Source organism: Panthera tigris, chromosome X (assembly GCF_018350195.1).
Source record: "Panthera tigris isolate Pti1 chromosome X, P.tigris_Pti1_mat1.1, whole genome shotgun sequence".
In the NCBI taxonomy this organism is placed as follows: domain Eukaryota; kingdom Metazoa; phylum Chordata; class Mammalia; order Carnivora; family Felidae; genus Panthera; species Panthera tigris.
The window spans coordinates 58,665,692-58,690,349 of record NC_056677.1 but is presented as its reverse complement, the minus strand read 5'-3'; the positions used below and the strand labels follow the sequence as shown (position 1 = coordinate 58,690,349).

Sequence of the window (24,658 nt, the reverse complement as noted above, 5' to 3'; positions counted from 1 at the left end):
CTCACATTTGCAGGCTGTGGGAACCAAGCTGATAGCCTGTACCAGGAGGCCTCCCAGGCACTGGTACATTGTCAGGCTGTCCTGCCAGCAGGTTTCTTGCTGCTTGCCAACACCAAGGCCATCGCTAATCAGGTAAACCAGTATGGAAGAAGCATGTATACCATATCAAATCATTGCCTAATGAGCATTCCTGTGGGGTCCTGTGCAGATCCAGTAAATGAATTCAGTGCATGTATGCTCAAATGCTCATTTGTTCAGCCAGCCTTGAATGAGAGCCATCTTTGTGCCCTGCTCTGTGCTAAGTAAAGCTACTATGTGCTTCTTGCTCCTGAGAGCCACACTCACAGCCTTAATGTAGAAGAAGGACACATAAACAAATATGCCGGAGTGGGCCAGGGGGCTGTAAAAGGCCTTGTGGAGGCACAAAGGAGGGAACAAGGAACTTCACCTTTGGGAAGTCAGCAAAGACTTCAAAGATGTTACATTTGAGCTGGGTCTCGAAACATGAGTAGAAATGGTCTAGGCTGAGAAGGGAGGGCCAGGCAGTGCCTACAAAAAGAACAGTAAACAGAAAGACAGGGAGGTGCGACAGAGCATGAAGGAACCCAGGACCCTTGCAGATGTAAGGTAAATGACTTTCCATTAATGTATCTCGAGGGCTTAACAATTTAAAGTCAGACTTCCAGGTGGACCATCACTCTACTGATTTGCCATGACCTTTGCTTCCCTGCCCCACTTTTGTGGCAGACTTTTGGCTTTTTTGCAGTTCCTTTGCATTTAGCTTAAAAGCTGGTGCTGAAATATGCCATTTCAGTTTGTTCATTTTAAAGTTTGCGCCAATCACATTGGCCTGCTGAATAGTTTAACTATATGTTCTAGGTTTCTCGGAGAGCAAAAGGGGGCTGTTTTTCCCTACAGTCAAACCCAAGGAAGCAGGGCCTGCTGTGGGGAGGGATGGCAAAAAATCTCTGAGGACACCTGGACTCCATGTGCTAAGCCTTTGCTGCCCCATTTCTGTTCTTCAACAAAATGGTCTGTTTCACTGCTGACTGCCATCTTCATTAGAGGGAGATTAAAACACTGTTGGTTTGGGGCACCTGGCTGGCTCAGTTGGAAGAGCGTGTGACTCTTGGTCTTGGGGTTGTGGGTTCAAGCCCCACGTTGGGTGTAGAGACTACTAAAAATAAATAAACTTAAAAAAACACCATTAGTCTGAGTCTGGCAAGGTAATGAATTGTCCTTGTGTGAACTCTTAAATAAACTCTTAGGGGACGAGCCAGAGTATATCTTCACCAATCTGCTGAAGAGCATTAGCCACATCTAGAGCATTGAAGGGACCCAACAACCACAAGTTAGAGTTTTTGTAATAAAAGTGAAACCCCCTCCATTTGTCTAGCCTCTAGAATTTTTCACAAAATTTCTTCCATTGCTCCTCATAAACAACCCTTTAAAGTTGGTAGACTGGAGATTTATGTCCCCATTTTACCAATGTGGAGACTGAGCCTTGAGGGGTTAAGTGATTCCAAGTGTTTCCAATCTTATTGGAAACCAAGCCTCCAATAACAGTGCTGGGACCTTTCCTACTGCCCAGAGTTGACTACTGCTGAGACAGCCTTTCCCCCACAATGGGGTAGATGTGAGTAGAGGCAGCTTACTCATTCACAGGACAGCTAGATGTAGTTAACCACACAGTCTATAGGCTCCTTGCACTGTTCACAGCACACTCGCCTCTGGATTTTTGCCATGTTAGCACCAAACTACCATAGTAGATAAAGAGTGATAAAGAGTAACCTCAGGAAGCAAATATACCTCCAAGATGTAAGTCATTTACTCCCTTCTTACCAGCAGGATCAGGTTCAACCTGATAAATCTATTTTAGTGTATTTTAATTGCTTGTAAACTAAGTGTTTCCTGGATATGTCACTGACCATGAATAATTAGAATCATTTCAATGACTGAGTTTTTGAAAGTGAATGAGAGGGAGACAAAAAGGGGCTGCTCAGAAGGGAAAGTCATTTGTTAAAAGCTGAGTGGGAGCATTGTCTCAAACTTCTCCAGTTTTGTATTTTTCATGATGTCACTAGAGCTGCCTGTTTTTCAACTACTCTGGCTGCCCTTCATTTTTTATGCATCTCTCAAGTTAAGTAATGCCAGCTGCTGACAACGACTAGGCCCAAGTGGCCACATGTCAGAGTCATTCATTCACACAGCAGAGATGTATGGAGCACCTACTATGTACCAGACCCATAGCACATCTCAAGGATGAAGAAAAGAGTAAGGCCCAGTTCCCAACCTTGAGGAGAACACTACCTAGAGAGGCAGAAAGGCATAGAAACAATTACTCTATAACGTGATAAGCGCTAGAACAGAGAGGTTGACAGTGAGCTGTGGGAATGCAGAGGAGAAATTTATTCCTTCTGGGGGAGTTGGGGACAGTACAACAGAGAAGCAACATTTAGCAGGGGCTCAAGGATTGCAGAAGAGTCAACCAGATAATGAGGAGTGGGGAGGTGGGAAGAGACACTACAGTTCAGTGTGGCTACAGTGTAGGGGCCATAGCCCGGACCATGGTATGAGATAAGACTGGAGAAGTTGGTTGGGCCAGACTGTAAAGGCCTTTATGTGTCCTGCTTTAGAGTTTGGACTTGGTCCTACAGTCAGTGGGGAGCCAACCATGGTTTTTAGGCAAGGGGAATGACATGATCAAATCTGAATTTCTTATAGAAAACCCAAGGAGGGCAGGGAGACAGAGAAATCAGTTAGAGGCTGATTCAAAGAGCACTGCTTTGCTTTGTCTACTGTCTGGACTCTAAGAGCTCCTTGCCTGCATGTCTATTATGGCACTTACCACAGAGCATTAGAATTAGTGTTTACACAGCTGTCTCCCCATCTACTCCTTGAGGGCAGGGTCTGAGTTTCATTCATCACTTTGTGCCCAGAACCTGGCACGCAGGAGTGGTCAGGAGATGTTGGTGTCAAGTGAATGAGGGAACAAATGAATCAACAGGTTCTAAGCAAATACAACCCTGATTTGCCCCCAAGCAACCACTCTGATGGCTATATCAGATATAAATCCTACTCTGATGTACTGTCAAGACCATCATGACTTTTCCTCTGACTCTGCCAAGCCCATCAGTCTATCATTGTTCATGACAAATAAAGGATGTGCTGTACACAGAAAACAGCAAAGTTGCTTACAGAGCTGTGCTGGTGCTAGTTATGACCCAGTACTCTGTTCTTTCTCATAAATTAATTTGTGATGACTTGTCTAAAATATATCTTCATTATCTTCATTCTGCTTCTTCTGCCTTTCTTACCTTCTCTCCCTTCCTATTTAAATCTTACTTATCCTTCAAGGCCAATTCAGTCACTTCCCCTATCCTCCATGAAGTCTTATCCATTACCCATCCCCCACACTCAGAATTAAGAATTCCCGCTTGAGTTACCATAGCTCTAGAGAAATGATTCACCTCTAACATTCATCTTATTGTAGTTATTCCTGTAGCTGTCTGCCTTCTGTACTAGGCTGTAAGCTCCTCAAGGCCAGGGATTGTCTGCTTCATCATTGTCTCCCAGCACCTCCCCCTCTGCATCCCACCCCAGCAGATAACCAGTGAGTGTTTTCAAATAATACCCAAAACATATTGCTTGCTATCTGGCTGTCCCCTGAGAAAGAATGCCAGACTCTGTCTTCTTATAACTGGTTAGATATCTGTTTTTTTTCTCATCTAACAAATGGAGAAGGAAAAAAGCCATTACTCATCAACCAATGAGAATATCTCACAGACATCCCCTAATCTCTATATCTGAATCCCGTATCATTTCAGGTATTTTGAAAGCACAAAATCCAGTGCTTCTAAACAAAGCACAAGCACACTGACCCATTCAGGGTCATAAGTTCAAACCTTTGCTGAGGAGTTATTGTATGAGGGGACTCACCTATGGTGCTGAGTGAACAAAAAGAGAAGATGAATGTTCTCTTTGGAAAGACTTATACTGAATTTGCTCCACTTGGAACACATTAAGCATAACATACCAAGAATTCAAGCTTTCCAGGTAGAAATGTTCAGCAGACAGTTATCAATGCAAGCCAGAGGCTGGGGATAAACACTGGACCCAGAGATGTAGGATCTCTGCTTATAAGTGATTAAAACAACAGCAGAGAGTGTGAACTCTTGCAGAGAGAGGGGGAAAAAGCTGAGAGCACAACCCACAGCACCTACCTTTGAGAGGCACATGAAGGAAGATGACCCAGGGAAGGAGACTAAGAAGGAACAGGGAGAGAGGTGGTGATGAGAGAGAAGATAATGCCCCAAAATAGGGGATAGTTGATGACATGTGCTGGAGAGAGATCAAATAGAATGAGTAATAACTGAAAAGACAATAGGCTGGCAATGAGGAGGTCACTCTTGGTGTCCTAGAGCAGGCATGGCAAATAATAGGCACATATGACTACATCTCCCCAGCTCCCACCCTGATAGCATGTACCACCATGAGTTACATGACAAACTGATCATGGCACATTTTCCTGATGAACCTAGACACAGCCTCAGAATCCTTCCCAATACAGTACCCCAAGCAGCTACTACTAATCAGAGTTGCCAATAAGCTGAAATCTCTTTGTCATCCTTCTAGGAAAGAGTTCAGTGGACATGGCATATGAATAAGAAGACAGAGAGCAGTAGGTTAAAATGTCTGAGAAAGGAAACAGTCAAGGTAGTGAAGAAAAGAGAAATTTTAAGAAGTTCGGTAGTGAAGGAATAGAGAGACAGCAGTTGCTTGGAGTAGTATAAAGATCAAGCGAAGAGGCGCCTGGGTGGCTTCGTTGGTTGAGCATCTGACTCTTGATTTCCACTCAGGTCATGATCAAGAAGCCTACTTAAGATTCTCTCTTCCTCTCCCTCTGGTCTCTCTCTCTCTCTCTCTCTCTCAAATTAAAAAAAAAGGTCAAGCCAAGGCAGCACTTACTAATCCTCTAGTAGAATCCATTTCCAAGATTAATACTTAGTACAAGCCAGGTAAAGCAATATCACTGTACTCTACCATCTTCCATTCCCACCTTTGGCTTAAGGAAAAGTTGATGTAAAAAAAAAAAAAGCTTCATGTGTGGGCTTGTTTCCAAAATATTCATTTGATTAACAGAGACATGTGGTATAACCAAAGTTGGCCCTGCACATATTTATGAATATGAAGGAAGAGTTCTCTCTAATAATGGAAATTTGAGGAACAGCAGTGATGTGAGGAAGGTATTAATCTTGGCCAGGATCTTTCCTCTAAGCCCCTGAAACCACACCTGAAGGAAAACCGAAGCCTGCAGGGAGACCCCTAGTGAAGTGGCAGCCACCCTGTCCTTGTCCCTTCTGCCGCCGCCTCTGAGCTTCCTTCCTTCCCTCACCAATGTACTCCATATTTATCTCTTCTTCCTTCTGTCACCTCTGTCCCCCTGCCTCTCTCTCCCACCACTTCCAATTTCTCATTCCCTTCTCCTTTCTGCCATTTTTTTATATTTTTTAAATATTTATTTATTTTTGAGAGAGAGAGACAGAGTGTGAGTGGGGGAGGGGCAGAGAGAGAGGGAAACACAGAATCTGAAGCAGGCTCCAGGCTCTGAGCTGTCCGCACAGAGCCCGATGTGGGGCTCAAACTCACGAACTGTGAGACCATGACCTGAGCCGAAGTCAGTTAGCAGGTGCCCCTCTTCCATTTTTTAATCCTTTTCATTTGGATCCTTCTTTTCTTGATCTCTCTGCCATCTTTCTGGCTATAGGGTTTGTGGATAAAGCTCTTTGGAACTTACCCTCATTCATTCTCAATGGGCATTTGTGAAGAAATCCATAGGGTGCCTGGGTGGCTCAGTTGGTTAAGTGTCTGACTTAGGCTCAGGTCATGATCTCACAGTTCGTGAGTTCGAGCCCCACGACCCTCTCTCTGCCCCTCCCCTGCTCACACTCTCTCTCTCTCTCTCTCTCTCTGTCTCCAAAATAAATAAACATTAAAAAAAATTTTAGGGGCGTCTGGATGGCTCAGTCAGTTGGGTGCCTGACTTCGGCTCAGGTCATGATCTCACAGTTCGTTGGTTTGAGCCACGTGTCAGGCTTTGTGCTGAGAGCTCCGAGCCTGGAGCCTGCTTCGGATTCTGTGTCTCCCTCTCTCTGCCCCTCCCCTGCTTGTGTTCTGTCTGTCTTTCCAAAAGAAATAAACATTCAAAAAAAATTTTTAAAGGAAAAAAAATTGTTAAAGAACATACATCTTGATGGGTATTGAAGAGGGCATCTTTTGGGATGAGCACTGGGTGTTGTATGGAAACCAATTTGACAATAAATTTCATATATTGAAAATTTTTTAAAAAAAGAAAATGCATCTTAAAAAAAAAAAAGAAATCCAGTTTTACTACTGCCCATTACATGCAGAACTCCTGTTTCTTTGTACAGCTGATAAATCACAATAATAATAATGATGATGATGATATCATCTAGCATTTAATAATATTTACTGAGCATTTACTATGCTCTAAGCACTGTTCTAAGTGCCTTACATGAATTAATGCATTTATTGTCACAACAACTCTATAAGGCACATTCTTTTATTATCCCCATTTTACAAATAAGAAAACCAAGACACGACAGTCATGTAACTTGCCTAAGGTCATACAGCTAGTAAATTGTGGAACAAAGATTTAGGGCTCATCCCATAATACTCCAGAAATCTCTCTAACTATGCTGATTACTTCTTCATATAATGGAAATCCCACTGGGCTGAAAGTCCAAAGCTATGGGTTAAAGTTCAAATCTGTTACTCAGCACCTAATAGAACACACATGCACACACACATACACAGGTAGTACACACACACAAATTACTGTGGATTGACCTCACTGAATACACAATATACTAAAGGGCCATATTTATGTATTCATGAAGTCTCTAAGTTTAGTTAATGAAACAAGACTAATTAATACTGGACATATTCTTTGCTTAAATATAATTGGTGTTCAAATAAGCTAACATTCCCCAGGTTACCTGATTATTTTGCTTAATAAACTTTCTTCTATACCAATAGTTAAAATGCCATTTAAACATCTGAATAAAAAAACTATTTCCATGGACTATTCATTCATTCAAACATTTATTTGCAGTGTTATGTGAGTCTCACCATGAGAGTTTTTAAATACTGACTGTGTTCAAGGGATAACATGAGTACCGCAGGTGGGATACAGATATAATCTAGATGGGATGCTTGGTTTCCATCCTCATGTCCACCTCCACATGTAACATCTTCTCTCCAATAGCCATATCCTCCTGACCTCTCAAGTGATGCGCTGGACACTTCTAATTCTCCATTCCCCTGCCCGTAAGCAATTGCCTTTGATATGCTGCTTCCTGCCAGTTTGGTCCAACAACTGATGGGATTTTTATTTTTGTGTGTTTGTGTTGTAAAGCTATGGCAATAAAATTTACTCCTAATAATACCACCGCAATTTTATGTTCCTAAAATGTACCATAAACGATATATATAATAACTGAATTTCCTGTAAACAGAAATGTTTTGTTTTTTTTCTCAGGAAAGGAGAGCTTTTTTGTTTCCATCATGGTGTGGCCAAGGTTCTTTGATGGACTAATTGGTGATATAGGAAAGGCTGAGAAGCATCATACAAGACACTGGTGCTATGTCATTCTGGTTGTGATGAGTTCCATTCAGAGTAATTCAGGACAATAAATGCTCTTCCTGGTTAGGGCCCACATCACAATCATGAGCTCAACCTCCCCAGGTGAAGGCAGAGTAAAGTCTCAAGGATCTGTAAGAGAGATTGGCACTAACCTTGGACTTACCCTGGTGGAATTGAGTCTAATTTTTAAGAAAAGGTAACACTTGAGTTAACAATAAAAAATTTGAGAGCTACTTGGAGTATTATGAAAAGAGGGCTGGCTAGAAGCAGTATCATTGTATCCCCTACTGACTAGGAGAGAGGAATACTAGTTTAGCCACAAGAGCATATTGCCAGCATGGCAAATGTATTCTTTTAAGCATCTTCCTCATGCTGAATCTCATCCCTACATCTGTGAGATTTCACTTTACTGTTCTCTTTCTTCCTCTCTGGCTGCTCGTTCTGCCTATTCAATGGATCTTTTTACCCACTACCACCTTAGTCTTCAGCCATGACATTACTTCCATAGACTATCATCACATGTTCAGCTGCCTGTTAGACATAGTGACCCAGATTCTCTACTGTAATCTCAAACCCAACTAAACCCAAGTCCATCAGCTTCCCTTAGCCAGACTCGCTCTTCCTGCTAATTTACCCCAGCTCTGTCAGTGACATAGCAATTCTCCCCACTTAGTCAGAATCAAAACCTAGGGGTCAACTTTGACTTCTCCCTTCTCTCCTTTCCTCTGCAGCCAATCAATTACCAAAGTCCTGGTGAGTCTAGCTTTACAATGTATCTTTCCCATCTTCCCCATCTCCATAGCAATTGCCTTTGTTATCTCCCCTTGAACTATTGCAAAAGCCCCCACACTGGTCACCTAGCCTTTTTATGCTTGCTCCCAAGTTCCATAAGACACAGATCTAATCCTGAAGCTGCCCCAGTGCCTGTCACATCAAGTCCTGTCTCCTCAACCTGGGACTCAAGGCCTCCTATTCTCTCCTTTACCAACTTATCTAACTTACAGTACTTGCTGGTCTCAGATTTGTCCAGCATTCTCTTACCTCTACTGACTACCTCCCACCCCGCCCCATTCCTGCTCTTTTACAATCACCCTGTCTTTCAAGATGCTAATTCTCTCTATTGGATGCAAATCTTAGAATTTGAAACACATTTTAGTTCCTTCATTCAACAAACATGAATTGAGCACCTATTATTTTCTAGGCCCTAAGCTAGGAGCTGTAGGTAATATAAATATGAATAAAACAGTATTCTTCCCTTTGTGGAACTCCGGAGCCAGAAAGACAAACATAACTAACTCTAAATCCCTATCAGGCTGTGTCGGACTCATATCCCATAGACCCTTCCCCTCAGCCTTTAAATATACCTAAAACCCTCTCATCTTAAATCACCCACCTACCCGAACCCCACCCCTGGGTCAAACTCTTAAAAAGTATATTTGTACCATCATTCTCATCTGCACTTCCTCCCATCTGATTCTTCAGTCTACTCCAGTTAGGCCTTGTCCACACCCTTCACTGACTTGGCTATAGCAAACGTCTCCTTCCCATTGACAAATCAGAAGACTGCCCTCCTTTTACCTAATCTCTCTGTAATATCTCAAGTTGTCACCAGAACTGTATGCACTCCCTCTGTCCACCTCTAAAGTATTGACTGTTCTACATGATGCTTTCCTTCCCTCTCTTCCCTTCTCACTCTGTAGTAAGCCTCCCCTGCCAGCAAAGCAGTTCCTTGGCAATCTTCATCCAATTCTTTTATGTCACCGACAACTCCCAAATCTTACATCCTGTACTTTAGGCCCAACCCTTCTCCTAAATACCAGAGCACTACAGCATCAGGATCCTAACCCTCAAAATTCTTCCCACTCAACTCCCGCCACACACACACACACACACACACACACCTTACCATGAGCCCTTGTCCTCTGCCTGTATTCTTCATCTCATTAATGCACCTCCCACATGGTCAGAAATCTTTGACTCTCTCTTCTTCCTTACTTCCCACATCCAATAAATTGTTTAGAACTATTGATGATGTCTTTTCAGCCTTTCAATCTCTCCATTCCTCCCACAGCGGTTATGATTCAGGCCCAGATACCACTCATCATGGTTCTACCACCAGATTTCTCACTGGTCTCCCTACTTGCATTCCTCCCGTCAAATGCTGTTCCATTCTCCATGCTGTAGCCAATGAGTCTTCTAAAGGACATAGCTTGGGAGCCTGTTAAGCATCTGACTTTGGCTCCAGTCATTATCTCACAGTTCGTGAGTTTGAGCCCCGCATTGGCTCTGCACTGACAACACAGAGCTTGCTTGGATCCTCTGTCTCCCTCTCTCTTTGCCCCTGCCCCACTTGCATGTTCTCTCTCTCTCTCTCTCTCTCTCTCTCTCTCTCTCTCTCTCTCTCAAAAATAAATAAATGTTAAAAAAAAGAAAAATAAAGGACACAGCTGACCTGTCCATTCCCTCATTTATAAGCTTCCCCAAGTTTTCATTTCCTTATCCCACAGTTACTTACCAACCTACTAGGTGCAAGCACTGTCTTGGGAACTGATAATACAGCAGAGAGCAAAACAATGTTCTGCCCTCATGAGCCTTCTAGTCTGGAATAAGACCAAATGCCTGAATGTGGGGAGTGGGCAGTGCCTACTATAAAATTCATGCCTGCCTCTCCAGCCTCGTGTCCTATTTCTCCTTATGCCCTACCTTCGAGCCATATCAAAGGAATTTCAATGTTTCTGAGGTAATTTAGAGGCTCCAGTAAGTAGTGCTGATCTCCAGAATGACCTGGGTTCAAATGTCAGCTCTACATGTGCTGTGTGACCTCTATCAAGTTATCTGACTATTCTACACTTCAAATCTTCACTTTTTTTAATGTTTATTTATTTTTGAGAGAGAGAACATGCAAGTGTGGGAGGGGCAGAGAGAGGAGGTGACAGAGGATCCAAAGCAGGCTCTGCACTGATAGCAGAGAGCCCGATGTGGGGCTCGAACTCAACAACCATGAGATCACAACCTGAGCTAAAGTCGGATGTTCAACTGACTGAGCCACCCAAGTGCCCCCAAATCTTCATCTTAAAATGGAAATAATTAATAGTATCTCCATGTGGGTTGGTTGTGAGAACTAAGTCAATCCATAAAAAGTGCTGAGATACTTTAGATGCCTGACATATAATAAGCCTTTAATAAATGGTTTTATTACTTTTATCTTTAGTATTATTGCAACTCTCATCACACTACACTATAATAATTCTTCCTACTAAACATGTCTTACTGTCTTTGTAACCCATGAACTAACCTAGTCGGGCACATAGTAAGCACTTAATAAATATTGAGGGACAGATAAAAGAATTGGCTGCTCCAGTTTTGTGGCTTGGTTTCCTGTGAGCAAATTGGATTATGAAGGAATAAAACCAAATTTAAGACTTCTGAATCTCTTCTTGGCTGAATATCTAAGTGTATACTGTTCACATTGTATGAGCAAGAGCTGGAGAGAAATGATCAAGAAAGGTGCCTTGATCTGGGCTGATCTGAATGAGAACTGAGCTATTTTCATTTCTTTATTCATTGACTGTTGGGTCCAGAAGGGACCAAGTCCCCTAAAGTCACCATTACCTTCAGTTCCCATCCCTCAGCACCACTTCATACTTCCCATTTGCTTCCTTCCGACTACTATGTTCCCCTCAAAAATGTATAAACCAAAACCCAGAAAGCAAAAGGAGTGCTGAGGGAAAAGGGGAAGGGGTGGAGAAGGGTTAGCACCTCCCTCCTTCCTTTGCTGAGATCAAAGCCAACGTTTTGACTGGAAGGCCAGCTGGCCTCTTTCATCCCCACTCCACCTGTCTGGGAATAGGATTGCTGCTTGCCCATTTCCTTTCCTCTTCAGGGTTAGAGGGCAGTTTCAGGGTGGGGCCCCGAGCTATTTCTAGTGCTGGCCAAATCCCTCCACCCCAATATCTCCTTTGCCTTATGTGATCAGATTTCCTTTCCACCTCTCTAGTAAGTAACAAGTGGCTGGAGCGTAGGGCAGGAAACTGTGAGAGAAGTCAGTTTCTCCACAGGCCCGGGGCAGAGCTAATGGTTTAAGCAAGTGGAGAGGACATTGGGGCTGCTGGGTTTTGTCTAGCAGGAGGAACAATTCTTTCTACACAGCAGCCCCAAGTGTGTGGCCCAACATCCCCAAGGGTATGGGTGAGGCACCGTTTAGGCAAGGGCCTCTTGCCCCAGGAGAAGGGAATTCACATTTACTGAAGTCCTACTATGTTCTGGGCCCTATGCTAGGCCCTTTTGTTTATACTATCTCAGTGGTTTCTAATAATCCACCCAGATCTGCATTTATTATCATCTTCTGGTAGCAATGACAAAAGAGAGATTAAGCAGCTTGCCTGAGGCACATGACTGAATCCTGATATAACATGCATCTCTGTTCGACTCTAAAGCCAGTGCTCTTTCCACCTCACCATGCTTCCTCAAGAGTCCAGAAAAGCTGTTAATGCTATGAGTTGGCTCTTTGCATTATTCCACAGAATTAACTGAAAAGCAAGCTAAATCTTTTGTGAATGAATTTCATTCAACATAACTTTAAAATAAAGGTTTAAGAAGAACCTTTGATGACTTGATCTCAGTTCCACAGTTCTGCAGATTATGTGACAGGAGTTTCTGCCTTTGCAGAGTCTGGTAGAAAAAGTTAACAAGCCAAAATAAATGCATAACATAACACAGAAACAGAGAAATGCCATGAGAGAGCCAGAGAGGGGAATAGAGCAACACCTTTGCCTTAGATACAGCTGCTGCCTTCCCAATGCCTGTTACTTCCCTTGGCCCCAAACAGTGCCTCCCCAAGGCTGGGACCAGCCAGCTGCCATGTTGAACTGGATCACAAAACAGGGACATTCCTAAATCATCTTTGTCCCCTAGCCTAACAGATAAGCAGAACCTGGGAATAATATTTCATTGGCAAAGGTGGAGAGATGTCTGGGAACCCAGACTTGGTCGTTACCTATAGCCAGCTTGCTTCAGCAAAGAATAGGTTATTCATGGGTTAGTTAAAGCCAGGTGCTAATGCAGCCAGATCAAGAGACACAACCCAGTCAAACTGAGTTCTGTTACATTACAAGTAAGTTCTGGCACCAGCTGACCATGTTACAACTGTGTGCTCTTGGGCAAAGAGGGAACTAAAGCAGGAGAATATGGGTAACAATATAGTAGACATTCACAATGTGAACATGTTCCAAATAACCCTAAACCAGCAGCTCTATCTTGCTGGCAGAGGATCAGCAGTGTTATCTTCTTAGATGGAGGCAGAACATTCTCTCCTCCTATACCTCTGTGAGGCACCCTGCCTCTGATTTGTTTAGCACTTTGATGCTAGGGGTTTCTGTCCTCTCCCAGAGTATCTACTTCATTGCAGCTGCCTTTCTTCTATTGCTCTCTCTAAACCCATCTTCCCATACCTGTGAAATGAGTGTACTACTTGACACCCTCTGGAGGAAAAGAGGTCGCCTAAGGAGAGGGCAACACCTGTTTGAAGCCTTCTCTTCCAGAGCCAAGCCCACAAGATCCTTGAACTTGGACTGAGGGGCTATCATCAGCTAAAAATACAAACCTCTCAAGTTTTTTTTAATCATAATGCGGGTTAGTTTCTAGATATATTTCCCAGGTAACCCCTCTTGTCTCTTCCATATATGGGTTTGATAAAGATGATCTCCACTCAAGGCTTCTCTTATCTCCAGAACACAGGGCTTCAGGCATCAGAGAGCAATGACTCCATCAGGAAAGAACAAGGCCCCTCTTTCCTTTCTATGTCAGTCCATTAAAAAAAAGCATTATAATAAGCATTGGGGCAGTCTTGGGAATTTTTCTTTTAATTCAATGTATAGAGTTTTCCATCATGGATGTGCAAAAGCCATCTGCCAATTAAATTACTCCCATGGATTCCACAAAGATGCTGTTAGAACCCTTAGAGATCATTCCACAACTTCTCCCATGGTGCCAGATATACATCCAGACTCTTAACAAGGATAATTTGATGGCAATGACAATAACCTTGGGTTCTCTGAATGACATCAAATTCATAACATATATCCAGATCCTTTTTTTCATGCCCTGCCTACCATTTTTTCCATGGAATTTGAATGTCCCTGTTTTACTTACCACCTAACAATATCACTATTGAAAGCACGTAATGTTAAGTACCATATGCTCTCTCTCCAGAAAGTATGCACAAATACTATTTCTGTTAAAAACTAAACAAAACTAGTAGTTTTGCATACTTCCCATTCAAAAACTTATCCCAATTGAATGATTCCCTTTGTCATGGAGTGTTTTTCCCCAAGCGGGCCCTAATAGAGAAGCTGAATCAGATATTGTGACTTACCAAAGGTCACAAGGAATCATCTAGTGAGCTAGAAATAGAATCCAAAAACCTTTCTTTTGATTCCCTGAATTTAAAAACAAATAAAATCTACTATAGAGAAAGAAAAACTGGAGAAACTAGGCTTGCTTGACATTCCTGGGTCAGGGAATTCAAGTCAACCAAAGTTAACAGACAGCTGCCATAGTCTGAGGATCAAAGAGGTGAATAAGACATAGGTGCTGCCTGCCTTCAAGGAACTGACAATCCAGTGCAGGGAGATCAGGTCACTGCTGAAAAATCTCTATCTAATGCAGAATGGGTTTATGAACACCTAGAGGATCCCACAGGAGGTCTTGCCCATCTTCACAGTCTCAACAGCAGCCAGCACAGTGACCCACATATAATATGTAGGCATGTAGTATTTGTTGAACACGGGCCATAAAAAAGGTACCAAAAGAACACTCTGCAGGTTGGTGGAAATTAAGGGACAGCTTTGTGAAGGAGGTGACATTTGAGCTGTGCCTGAAAGCATAGGGAGGTTTTTCACAGGCAGCAGGAATTGAGGGAGGGCCTTTGCAGCCCTAACAAAGATCAATGGCAAAGATCCTGGGGGGGGGGGGGGGGGAGTGGGGGGGGAGTGGGGGGGGGGGTGCAGAACAAAGCATGATGTGATTTGGGAGAGCCCAGAGATGGCAGTGTGGCTAGAGAACAGGGGGCAGTGAGAGCTAAGGCTGGAGAGAGAAGCTGGGACCTGAGCAGAGAGAACCTTCAACAGCAAGCTAAATAATTTAGCAGTGAACTGTCATTGGAGGTTTTGAACAAGAGGAATGGTATCACCAGGACAGGGCTTCCTGCTGTATCATCTTGCCTGGCCCACCTGGGCCTCCTTTGCCTAATGGACAGTGGTGGCTTTCTTTTGATTGTTCTGTGTGTATGTGGTTTGGTTTTGAGGTTTTCTGTGGTTTAGTTTGTTTTTTGGCCTTTCCCTTTTCCTTACAGTTTTTCACAGCATATGGTCCTGATTATGTGTTGGAAATCACGCCAAGCTGCCGGCCAGACCGCAATGAGCCCCACCGAGTCCAGCAAATCCTCAACTACATCAAAGGTGAGCACCACCCCTCGAGTCCTGCCCTCCTCATTCCACCCAGCCTGTGGTGGCTCATCAGTGGGAGCTTCCCCAAATACCATTTGTCTTTTGGTGGCTAATCATTTCACTGACTTAGAAGGGAAACAACTTCTTGGCCTGATAGCTTGTAGCTGGAATTCCACACTGGCCACTCTGATTGGGATTGTCATTTGGCCAGCTAATGTCACCTTCAGGGGGACAAAAGGTTTATCTTAGGTACCTCCAGTGGAAAATTAGTTCTAAAGTATGCCCTGGAACCCTTTTCCTTTTAAAAGAGCAACAGTAAAACTCTCTTAAGGTGAGGGAAGTTCAAGTCAACTCAGACTTGGGGTAGGGGGAGGAGGGGCTCAAAGACATCATATTCCAGTGTAGCTCCTTGATCCAAGATGGCCTTGAGAGACTATGGGGCCACAGTGGATAGTCAGGGTTCTGGTGCCCTGAGGGTGGGCTCCCCAGTCTTACCCAAAGCACTGAAGGTGGGGCTGCTTCCCTATCTTGCCCTTCCCTTAGGCTGGCCTACAATTATTCTGACTTCTGGACAGAGGGAAATGGCAGTCATCAGGTTGTTATACTCTTGATCACACTATCCACTAGCTGTTTGGGGATGCTGCCCTTAGCTTTCCAGTAGAGCCCCCCCCAAACCCCAGGTGCTACTCCACAACTCAATTCACTTTATCTACAATATTGTAAAGTTGTTTTGGCACCCATTTTCCTGTTTAATTGAATTTGTATATATGTGTGCATATCTTTTGGATCCTAATTATTTGCAGAGTTAAGAGGCTAAGAGTATCATATTGACCATCTCAGAGAGTGAAGTCCCCATGTTTATTCATATAACGACCAAGACAGCAGCAGTCCTCCTACCTTTGACTCCCTCGTTGGAATAGAATCCAGCAAGAAAGGGAGGAAGTTCTGTGCCAGAGTTAGTCTGAGGGAACACATTATGTCCTAGGAGTCTTTGCTGAGGGTTATATTAAGGCCCCATCCTCTAGTAGAGCCCAGGCTGTGACAACAGCCAAGTCCTTAGGCAGGGACTCCACGTCCCAGGCTCCTTTGGCCAGATAAAATTTTCTAAGCTCACAAGTCATAAACTTCTAAGATAACGCTCACAGCAATGCTTATTGCCTCTCTGGGGTGTTGAATAGCCCTCAGCCTTCTCTTGATCCTATAGTTTCAAGCCACCTCCCTCCAACCTCTCAGTGGGTACTGACCCCACGAGCCCTCACTTCCTAACTAAATCCTCCTCCCTTGTACAATCTTTAAGGCTTTTAAACTCTTTCTATTCCTGGCCCTTTTCCAGTCCTTCTCACTATGCTGCAGTCTTCATTAACACTAGTGCTCCCACCCTAGTTTCCTGCTGCCCCTCACAGACCCAGGACAACTTTCCTGTTTCCTTTGGGACTGATCCTGGACCAACTTCTCTTACCCCTCTTCCTTCAACCTTGCCATTTTCCCCCCATCCAGGCTTTAAATCCTGGTAGAGCACAGACAAAGCAATAGAAACAGAGAAACTAAAGCCTCTGCAGCTTCTTGTTCACACCTACGTATGTGCAGATATCTGTATGCCCTCATGCTTTCCTACACACGTACCCAGACACATATCTCCAGAGTGGTGACATCTTGCTATTGAGGAAATGGAAATGACAAGCGAGAGAAGACATAAGGAAGGTAATTCAAAGGGAAGAGAACTAGGAAAGGTAAGAAACCCAAAAGAGCAATAAATTTTTAAAAGACTTGAGATAAAAGATTAGTTTGAGGGTTGGGGAAAAATAATAGAAAATCTTAGAGGACATGTAAGTTACATGTAAGTCAAGATTTTTAAAAGATCCTAACAGGTTAAAGCAATATTCTGATTATAGCACAATAAAATTAAACTGGGCAAAAATGTATGGACCAGGAATTAGGTCCTCAGAAGCATTGGACACATACAAGATGGGAAGATGTTGCTCAGCAGCATTTTGTCTGAAAGAGCTAGGGATTTTAGTCAACGCAGTTAGTGTGAGTCATCAGGACAAGGTGGCCTCCAGAGATGTTGATGCAATATCAACCTCACTTTAAAAGAGCTCCAGACAAATAGGAGCATGCTGCTGGTCAGTTGGTATGGGGAAAGGACTATAGACCAGGGTCCAAGAGGTCTGGTTAGAGGAGCTGAGGCTTTTGGAAAAAAGAAGACCCAGGGGGATGTGGTCTTTACCTCATATCTCTGAAAGGCTGTCACAGTACAGAGGGCATAGACAGAGGTTATGTAGTCACAGGGCACAGAGCTAGGGCCCATGGGTAGATATTATAAAAAGGCAAATTCTTATTCAATAGAAGGAAGAATTTTCTAACATTTAGCGGTGTCCAAAGTGGAGCAGGCCATCCAAAAAGGAATGAGGTCTCTGTTGGCAGAGACATACAAGTAGAGACTAGACAGTCACTTGGCTGTCATATAATACAAGGGCTCCTGCATTGATTATACTGGATTATTGTTAAGGTTTCTTCCATTCTTAAGATCCTAGGATGCTGTATGTTAAAAATGAGAAAATAGAAACACAACAAAAAGAATATGATGAGAGTGCAGGGGTTGGTAGATGAGTCATAGTTGTTGAGGGGGGAAGTAATACTGTGTACAGGAAAGAATTGATGAGAAGAAAATAAATTAAATGGCTGAGAGTGGGTGGGGAAGCGCCAGGAAGGGCGGACAGCAAGTAGAGTGGCTATAGAATACTAGGAATGCTCAGATTTTCCATTTAGCTATCTCTTTCATATTGACAAAATCTTGTGTTCTAGCCATGCAAATGAGCAGAGCACACAAGTCCAGGACCAAAAAGAAATTCAGCTAAACCTAGAAGAAATGAGGCTAGAAAGAAGTCTAAATGTTGCTATAAATGGCCAGGCTAACCTGCTATACTGAGACCATGCCCCTCCAGACGCATGCTGCCATCAGATAGTGAGTGTGTTGCCATGACAATGGTCAGTGTGGAAAAGCTGCTGAATTTTCTACATTCTGAAAGATTTTCCTGAACCTGCCTACATGACTGTCATTTCTTCTTGCACATAAAAACCTCAGCAAGGCTGGCCATTTCTCACTGTGTCTCTTGCCCTCCTTCCCCCATATTAAAAACAAAGGAGTGGGGAAGTATGGATTGATTTGGGAAGATGGGATGGCAATGATGGAGTGGATGGATTAAGCTCCACTCTATGGGAGGGAGTTTAGCCAGCATGTCTCATTGAATTTGTTCAGCCTTTGAGCTTGGGGTTTTTTCTCTTTCTTACCACATCCCTTGGAAGCACAAAAGATGGGATTTTTAGCCTACTGAAGATCAAACTTGGGAAGGCTCATCTTATAGAGGTGTATTCTATATGCCACAAGTTGACTGGAGGGACAGGCAAATTTAGAACTCACCTTATCCCATCTTTACTGTCCATTAGTCTTTCCAAGAGGTAAAAAACAGACAAAAATAAAACCTTGGAGAGTCAATTCAAGCTGTTAGCTTCATACAGGAAAAAGCTATGTTTTGCTCTAACAAATTGCTCTTCTCATGCCAGTGAATCTCAAAGATATGTGTCAGTGTTCACAAGGAAGTGTGGATCGCTCAGCCTAGCTCATGCCCACTACTGTAAAATTATCCTCACACCATCTTCATGTTCTCAAATTTGTTTGACTTTCCTCTGGTTGATGTACTCCAGAGGAATTGGCTCACAATGAACCTTATAGAGTTGGACTGGTGCTGATGTGATCAATCCCCATGGATAGCTAGCTCCCCAAGCCCACCTGGCTCTACATGAGGAAACAAGGGTAGAGTTTTCTAGTCCCTGGTATGGATAACATTTGAATCAAGTAAATGTCCCTAGGGAGCCACAAGCTTCTTATTGCAGCCCAGACCCAACCTTCTGTGGAGGAGTACAGAGGGAGAGTGAGTTGCACATGTGTGAGTATGTGCTGGCATTGTAACTGGAGGTTATAACTCACTTGCTCTGAGTTCCCAGACTGTGCCCCAAGTTTTCCTGGAATAGAAAAGAAGACAAATAGGGCCAGGAGGTAAGGAGGAGGAGAAGGAGAGGGAAGACACAAGAAGGAAGAGAAGGCCTTGTGCACATCTGCCTTTTCTGACCCTTAATGAAGGAGGCTTAGTTAGCATCCTCTACAGTGCAGGGTTGGGAAGATGGATCAGCCAACTGATGTGGATGTAGGGGAGAGACAACATAGGTGAAATAAAAGAACAATAACTACTACTTATTTTACAGATGAGGAAACTAAGGCTCAGAGAGGATATGTAACTTGGCCAAGGTCACATTTGTTCGTTCATTCAGCAAGCAATTACTAAGCAAGTTCTATGTGCCACACACAGTGTGCTAATAGGTGGTAGACCGGTCTCTTTGAATTGGGGCTTTAGAGTCAGGCTTTTTGTCCTTTCCACTGGCCCTCATCTCTTTGCAGTGTTGCCCTGCTAAGTCTATTTGTCATACCTCATTTTTCCATTCCTATTTTTTTAACCACACCTACCCCTGCTTTTTCCAATTACCCCTAGTAAACCCTTCCTACCCTTCACTGCATATCTGGCACCTTCCATGTGGCTGATCCAAAACACCTGAAATCTGATGTCTCCTTGGAAATCAGCCAAGGGCAACACTTGAAATTCTGGCCTCTTTCAGCCTTCTCTAACCCCCTGTCCCTGCCATGCTCCCATCACCCTACCATACTATTATTGAATCTTTTTACTCCATTCTGAACTGAATAGAGAAGTAAAAGTGAAGGACAAAAGGTAGAAGAAACCGACCCATCCAGCTCCTAGTACCTGAAGTGTGTTGTGTTCACTAGCCTCACTCTGCTATTTACAGTTCCATGGCCCCAAGATAAAGCCCTTTGCACATCTACTGGTAATGTTCTCAGGAACACCATTGTACTGAGTGTAAGCAGCACCTCCTCTGGCAGTTTGAAGTCTGGGATTGACATTCTTCTAGGGACTAGCAATTGGGGCATCAGATCTGGATATGTCCAAGTCCTGCTGAAGCTCCAAGGAATTGCTGAAACGGTTCTCCTGCCTGGTGGGACTCTACACCATGAAAACTCAGCTTATTTCCACACCTTCTCTTGCTTCCTGAGAAGCCATAAGAATAAGCTGAAAGGCAGGGTTGGTCCCAAGACAGACCATTTGCTTTCAGGCTTCTTAGAAGGATTTGGAGCAGGATTGTGGAGGATATGTTGAGCCAATTTGCATGACTTCAGGTGAGGGTTTCTGTGATGTCCATCCCTTATCTCCTCTTGTCATCCCCTGTCCCCTCTTTATTCCTCTCTAGCCCACTGTGGTTCTTCCCCATTGCCCAGGTTCTTGTCTTGTTGTACTAAAGAGTGATAGATACTAAAGAGTGATAGAATTGGAAAGGCTTGTTGTTACTGTTGTTGTTAAACAGAAAGATAAGTTATAAAAATATCAGGGTACCAAGCTGGCTCCGTCAATAGAGCATGCAACTCTTAATCTCAGGTTTGTAAGTTCAAGCCCCATATTGGGTTTAGAGATTACTTTAAAAATAGATAATTATAAAAGTTTTTAAAAATATATCATGCTTAAAATGTTATAAATTCTAAAATAAAAATGGAGGCTGTAAGCCTCCTGCTTAAGTTATTGTAACCAAAGTTAACTTTGTATCTTTGTAACTTTGGTTACAGTAACTTAAACAGCTTTTAACAAACAATGAAACCCCTTGGCAGATTACTTATTAAGACTCAAAATACCTATACAAATACAGGAAGCAAGAACTACCATTATTGAAATTCAAGTGTGTGACACCATGTGCTGGATTCTTTACATATATGATCTCATTTAATCTTCACAATTACCTCATGAGGTAGGAAACTTGTGTCCAAAGACACCATGTAACATGCCCATAATCACATAACAAGTAAGTAGTGACCTCTGGAGTTGAATCCAGACCTAGTGCCATCTGCCTCTTAGCAGTATTGCTCAAGTCTACTCATCATACCCTGTCTGCTTTTTTCAGTTGCCCCTAGTGAACCCTTTCCACCCTGCAATGTCTCCCAAAGTAAGGTTCTGAACCAGCTTAATTTTAAGAAGTATTATTGTGTCTCCACTTCAGAGCCAAACTAAATCAATCAATGGATATTTTTTGTAACCTCCCATGCTCTTAGTGCCATGAGAGGTATAAGAGAAGTTTAAAACATGGTCTCTGCCTCTATTAAACAGCTAAGAACTCTAGAGAAGGAGACAAAACTAACACCTTTAGACAGATCAGGATATAATAAGGCTGATACTATGTAGAAGTGGGGGAGTAAGACCTAAGGGAGACTGCTTTCAAAAGGCTTGGAGGATTTTAATTGATAATGGGGAAGTGTTCATAAGTGAGGGAAACTTGAATAGGTGGGATCCAGGAGCAGATTGCAACTTCCCTTGAATTTCTGGCTAAGGAGTCCATACTGGATACAATAAAGTGGGAGCCATTCTAGGTTCCAGGATTAGGACATAACATGATGCAGTGACATTTGGATGAATCGTGATATTTGGATGAATCATTCTAAGAGTAAGCCTGCAAGAGAGTGGACAAGAACAGTGGTAGTAGGATATTCCCTATCCTATTCCTCCCAAAATACCCAAGGGTTGTTTGGAAGAGAGTACCAAAAACACTTAGAAATAGGTCATGTATAGGGGATCAAAAAGAGAGGAGGAAGTAAAAATGATTCTGAGGTTTCCAGCTTGGATATCAGCTTGGATGGGGAGCTGTTGGAGGAGGGGGGATAGTTTTACAGAAACATATACTTGATATGTTCTGTTTTGATATTTTGAAGTTGAGATATAATACAATGTCCCAAATACATCTACATGGAAGATTTGTTGCTGCCAACTAAAAAGAAATTTTTAAAGATAATTTGATGGCACAAGATTATTCTCAGAACAATATTAAGTGTAAAAAAAAAAACAGGATACAAAATGAGTTAATACCAAATAGTCTCAGTTTTGTAAATATACATAATGTATATGTGAGTGAGTATGTGGATATGCACAGAGAAACGTCAGAAGGAGATATAACAAAAATGCTAACAGTAGTTACTTTGGTGGTAGGATTGGAATTGTGGGTATTTTTGACTTGTTCTTAATTCTTTTTCTGTATTTTTCAAAATTTCTACCATGAGCACGTGTTGCTTTTTTATTCAGAAAAGAATTAATACATGTTTCAATTTTTAAATAATAATAATAATGTTTTATCAGACCTTATATCCCAACTTTTGGTTTACAAAATCTGGTCACTGCGCCTGCACATTGCTGGAAAGATAGGGACTAGAGAGTGAGCATTTTACATGGCTCAGGTACTATTTCCTTTCTTAGGTACCTCTAGTAATTCTAGGATGCTTCCATCTGTCTGCTCAAGGAAGCAGATTTTCCCTTGACTCATGCTGTAAAGCCTCTTCTGTCTAGTAGAAGGGTATAAAATCCAGATAGCTTCCTAGGACCATGTTCCTTTCCAAAATTCTCATTCACTCCAAAGCAGCTGTCTCAGTCTCAGTCTTTCTGACTTCTCTCTTCTGCTCCATTGATCTATGTGTTTATTCCTCCTCATAGTCTTGATTAGTATAGCTATATAATAAACCTTAAATCAGGGGTGCCTGTGTGGCTCAGTCAGTTAAGCATCTGACTTTGATTTCAGCTCAGGTCATGATTTCACAGTTCATGAGTTTGAGCCCCGCATCAGACTCTGCACTGACAGTGTGGAGCATGCTTGGGATTCCCTCTCTTTCTCTCTCTCTCTACCCCTCTCTCCTCCTCTCTCTTGCTTCTTTCTCAAAATAAACTTTTAAAAAGTAAATAAATACACCTTAAATCAGGTAGAGTGATTCCTCTTTCTTCCTTTTCGAAATTGTTTTAGCTTATACTAGTTTCTTTGCTTTCCATATATGCTTTAGAATAATCTTGTCTATGTCTACAAAATATCTTGATGTGATTTTGTTAGGAATCATGTTGAACAAGTATATCAATTTGGGGAGAATTGACATCTTTATTGTATTGAGTTTTCCAATCCATAAACATGGTTTGTCTCCCCGTTTATTTAGGTCTTTTTTTAATTCCTTCTTCAGCATTTTATAATTTTCAGCATACAGATTCTAAACAGGTTTTATACGTTAGTTTTTCTCTTTTTGAGTTATTGTATTTTTTAAAATATTTTTAACGTTTATTTATTTTTTGAGAGAGAGAGAGCATGAGCAGGGAGGGGCAGAGAGAGAGGGAGACACAGACTCTGAAGCAGGCTCAGGCTCTGAGCTGTCAGCAGAGCCTGATGCGGGGCTCGAACCCATGAACCACAAGATCATGACCTGAGCTGAAGTCGGATGCCCAACTGACTGAGCCACCCAGGTGCCCCTTGAATTATTGTATTTATTTTGTTTTCCATCTGTTAATAGTTACTATATAGAAATACAATTTTTGTATTTTGCACTTATATCCTGTGACCTTGCTGAACTCATTTATTATTTCTGTTTCTTAAGGATTCTTAGGATTTTTCTACATAGATCACCACTCATCTACAAATAGAAACAGTTTTATGTCTTCATTTCTTATCTGTATGCTTTTTGTTGCCTTTTCTTGACTTATTGCACTGGCTTAGACTTCCAATATTATGTTAAATAAAAATGGTGAGAGCAGACACCCTTGCCTTGTTCCTTAACTTAAAGGAAAAATACTCACTCTTTCACCACTAAGAGTATGTTAGCTGTAGGTTTTCATAGATCTTTCTTATTAAGTTGAGGCAGTAACCCTTCATATTCCTGGTTTCATGAGAGTCTTTGCTATGAATGGGTGTTAAATGCAGCTTCTGCATCAGTTGATACTAATACTGATATATATGTAATTTTTCTTCTTTAGCCTTTTAATATTGTAGATTACCCTGATTGATCTTCAAATTTTGTGGGGTTTTTTGTTCTGTTTTGTTTTTAAAGTATGGGGCACCTGAGTGGCTCAATCGGTTAAGCATCCAACTTTGGCTCAGGGCATGATCTCACAGTTTGTGAGTTCAAGCCCCATGTCAGGCTCTGTGCTGACAGCTCAGAGCCTGGAGCCTGCTTTGGTTTCTCTGTCTCCTTCTCACTCTCTGCCCCTCCCCCACTCACCCTTTGTCTCTGTCTGTCTCAAAAATAAATAAACATTAAAAATTTAAAAATAAATAAATAAATAAAGTAGTCTTCATGCCCAACATGAGGCTTGAAATTACAATCCCCAAATAGAGAGTCATGTGCTCTATTGACTGAGCCAGCCAGTCGCCCCTGATCTTCAAATTTTGAACCAGATTGTATATCCAAAATAAAGTCTACTTGATCATGGTGTACAATTTTTATATACATTGCTGAATTCTATTTGTTAATATTTTCTTGAGGATTTTGTTTCTATATTCATGAGAGATATTAGCCTATTATTTTCTTTTTTGTGCTGTCATCATCTGCTTTCAGTATCAGGCCAATAATGCCTTATGAGGTGAATTTGGGAATATTCCTTCCTCTTCTGTTTTCTGCAAGAGATTGGGTAGA

At 42.3% G+C, this 24,658-nt stretch overlaps 1 protein-coding gene across 2 annotated transcripts in view; it reads left to right on the top strand.

The window, feature by feature from the left end:
* HDAC8 (histone deacetylase 8) overlaps window positions 1–24,658 on the top strand; it is a 229,066-nt gene that overhangs the window by 184,373 nt on the left and 20,035 nt on the right. For both annotated transcript variants that reach the window (XM_042974402.1, XM_042974401.1), the window contains exon 11: window positions 15,018–15,123. In XM_042974402.1, coding sequence (XP_042830336.1) covers window positions 15,018–15,123 — 106 coding nt within the window. The remainder of the gene's footprint in view (window positions 1–15,017; window positions 15,124–24,658) is intronic.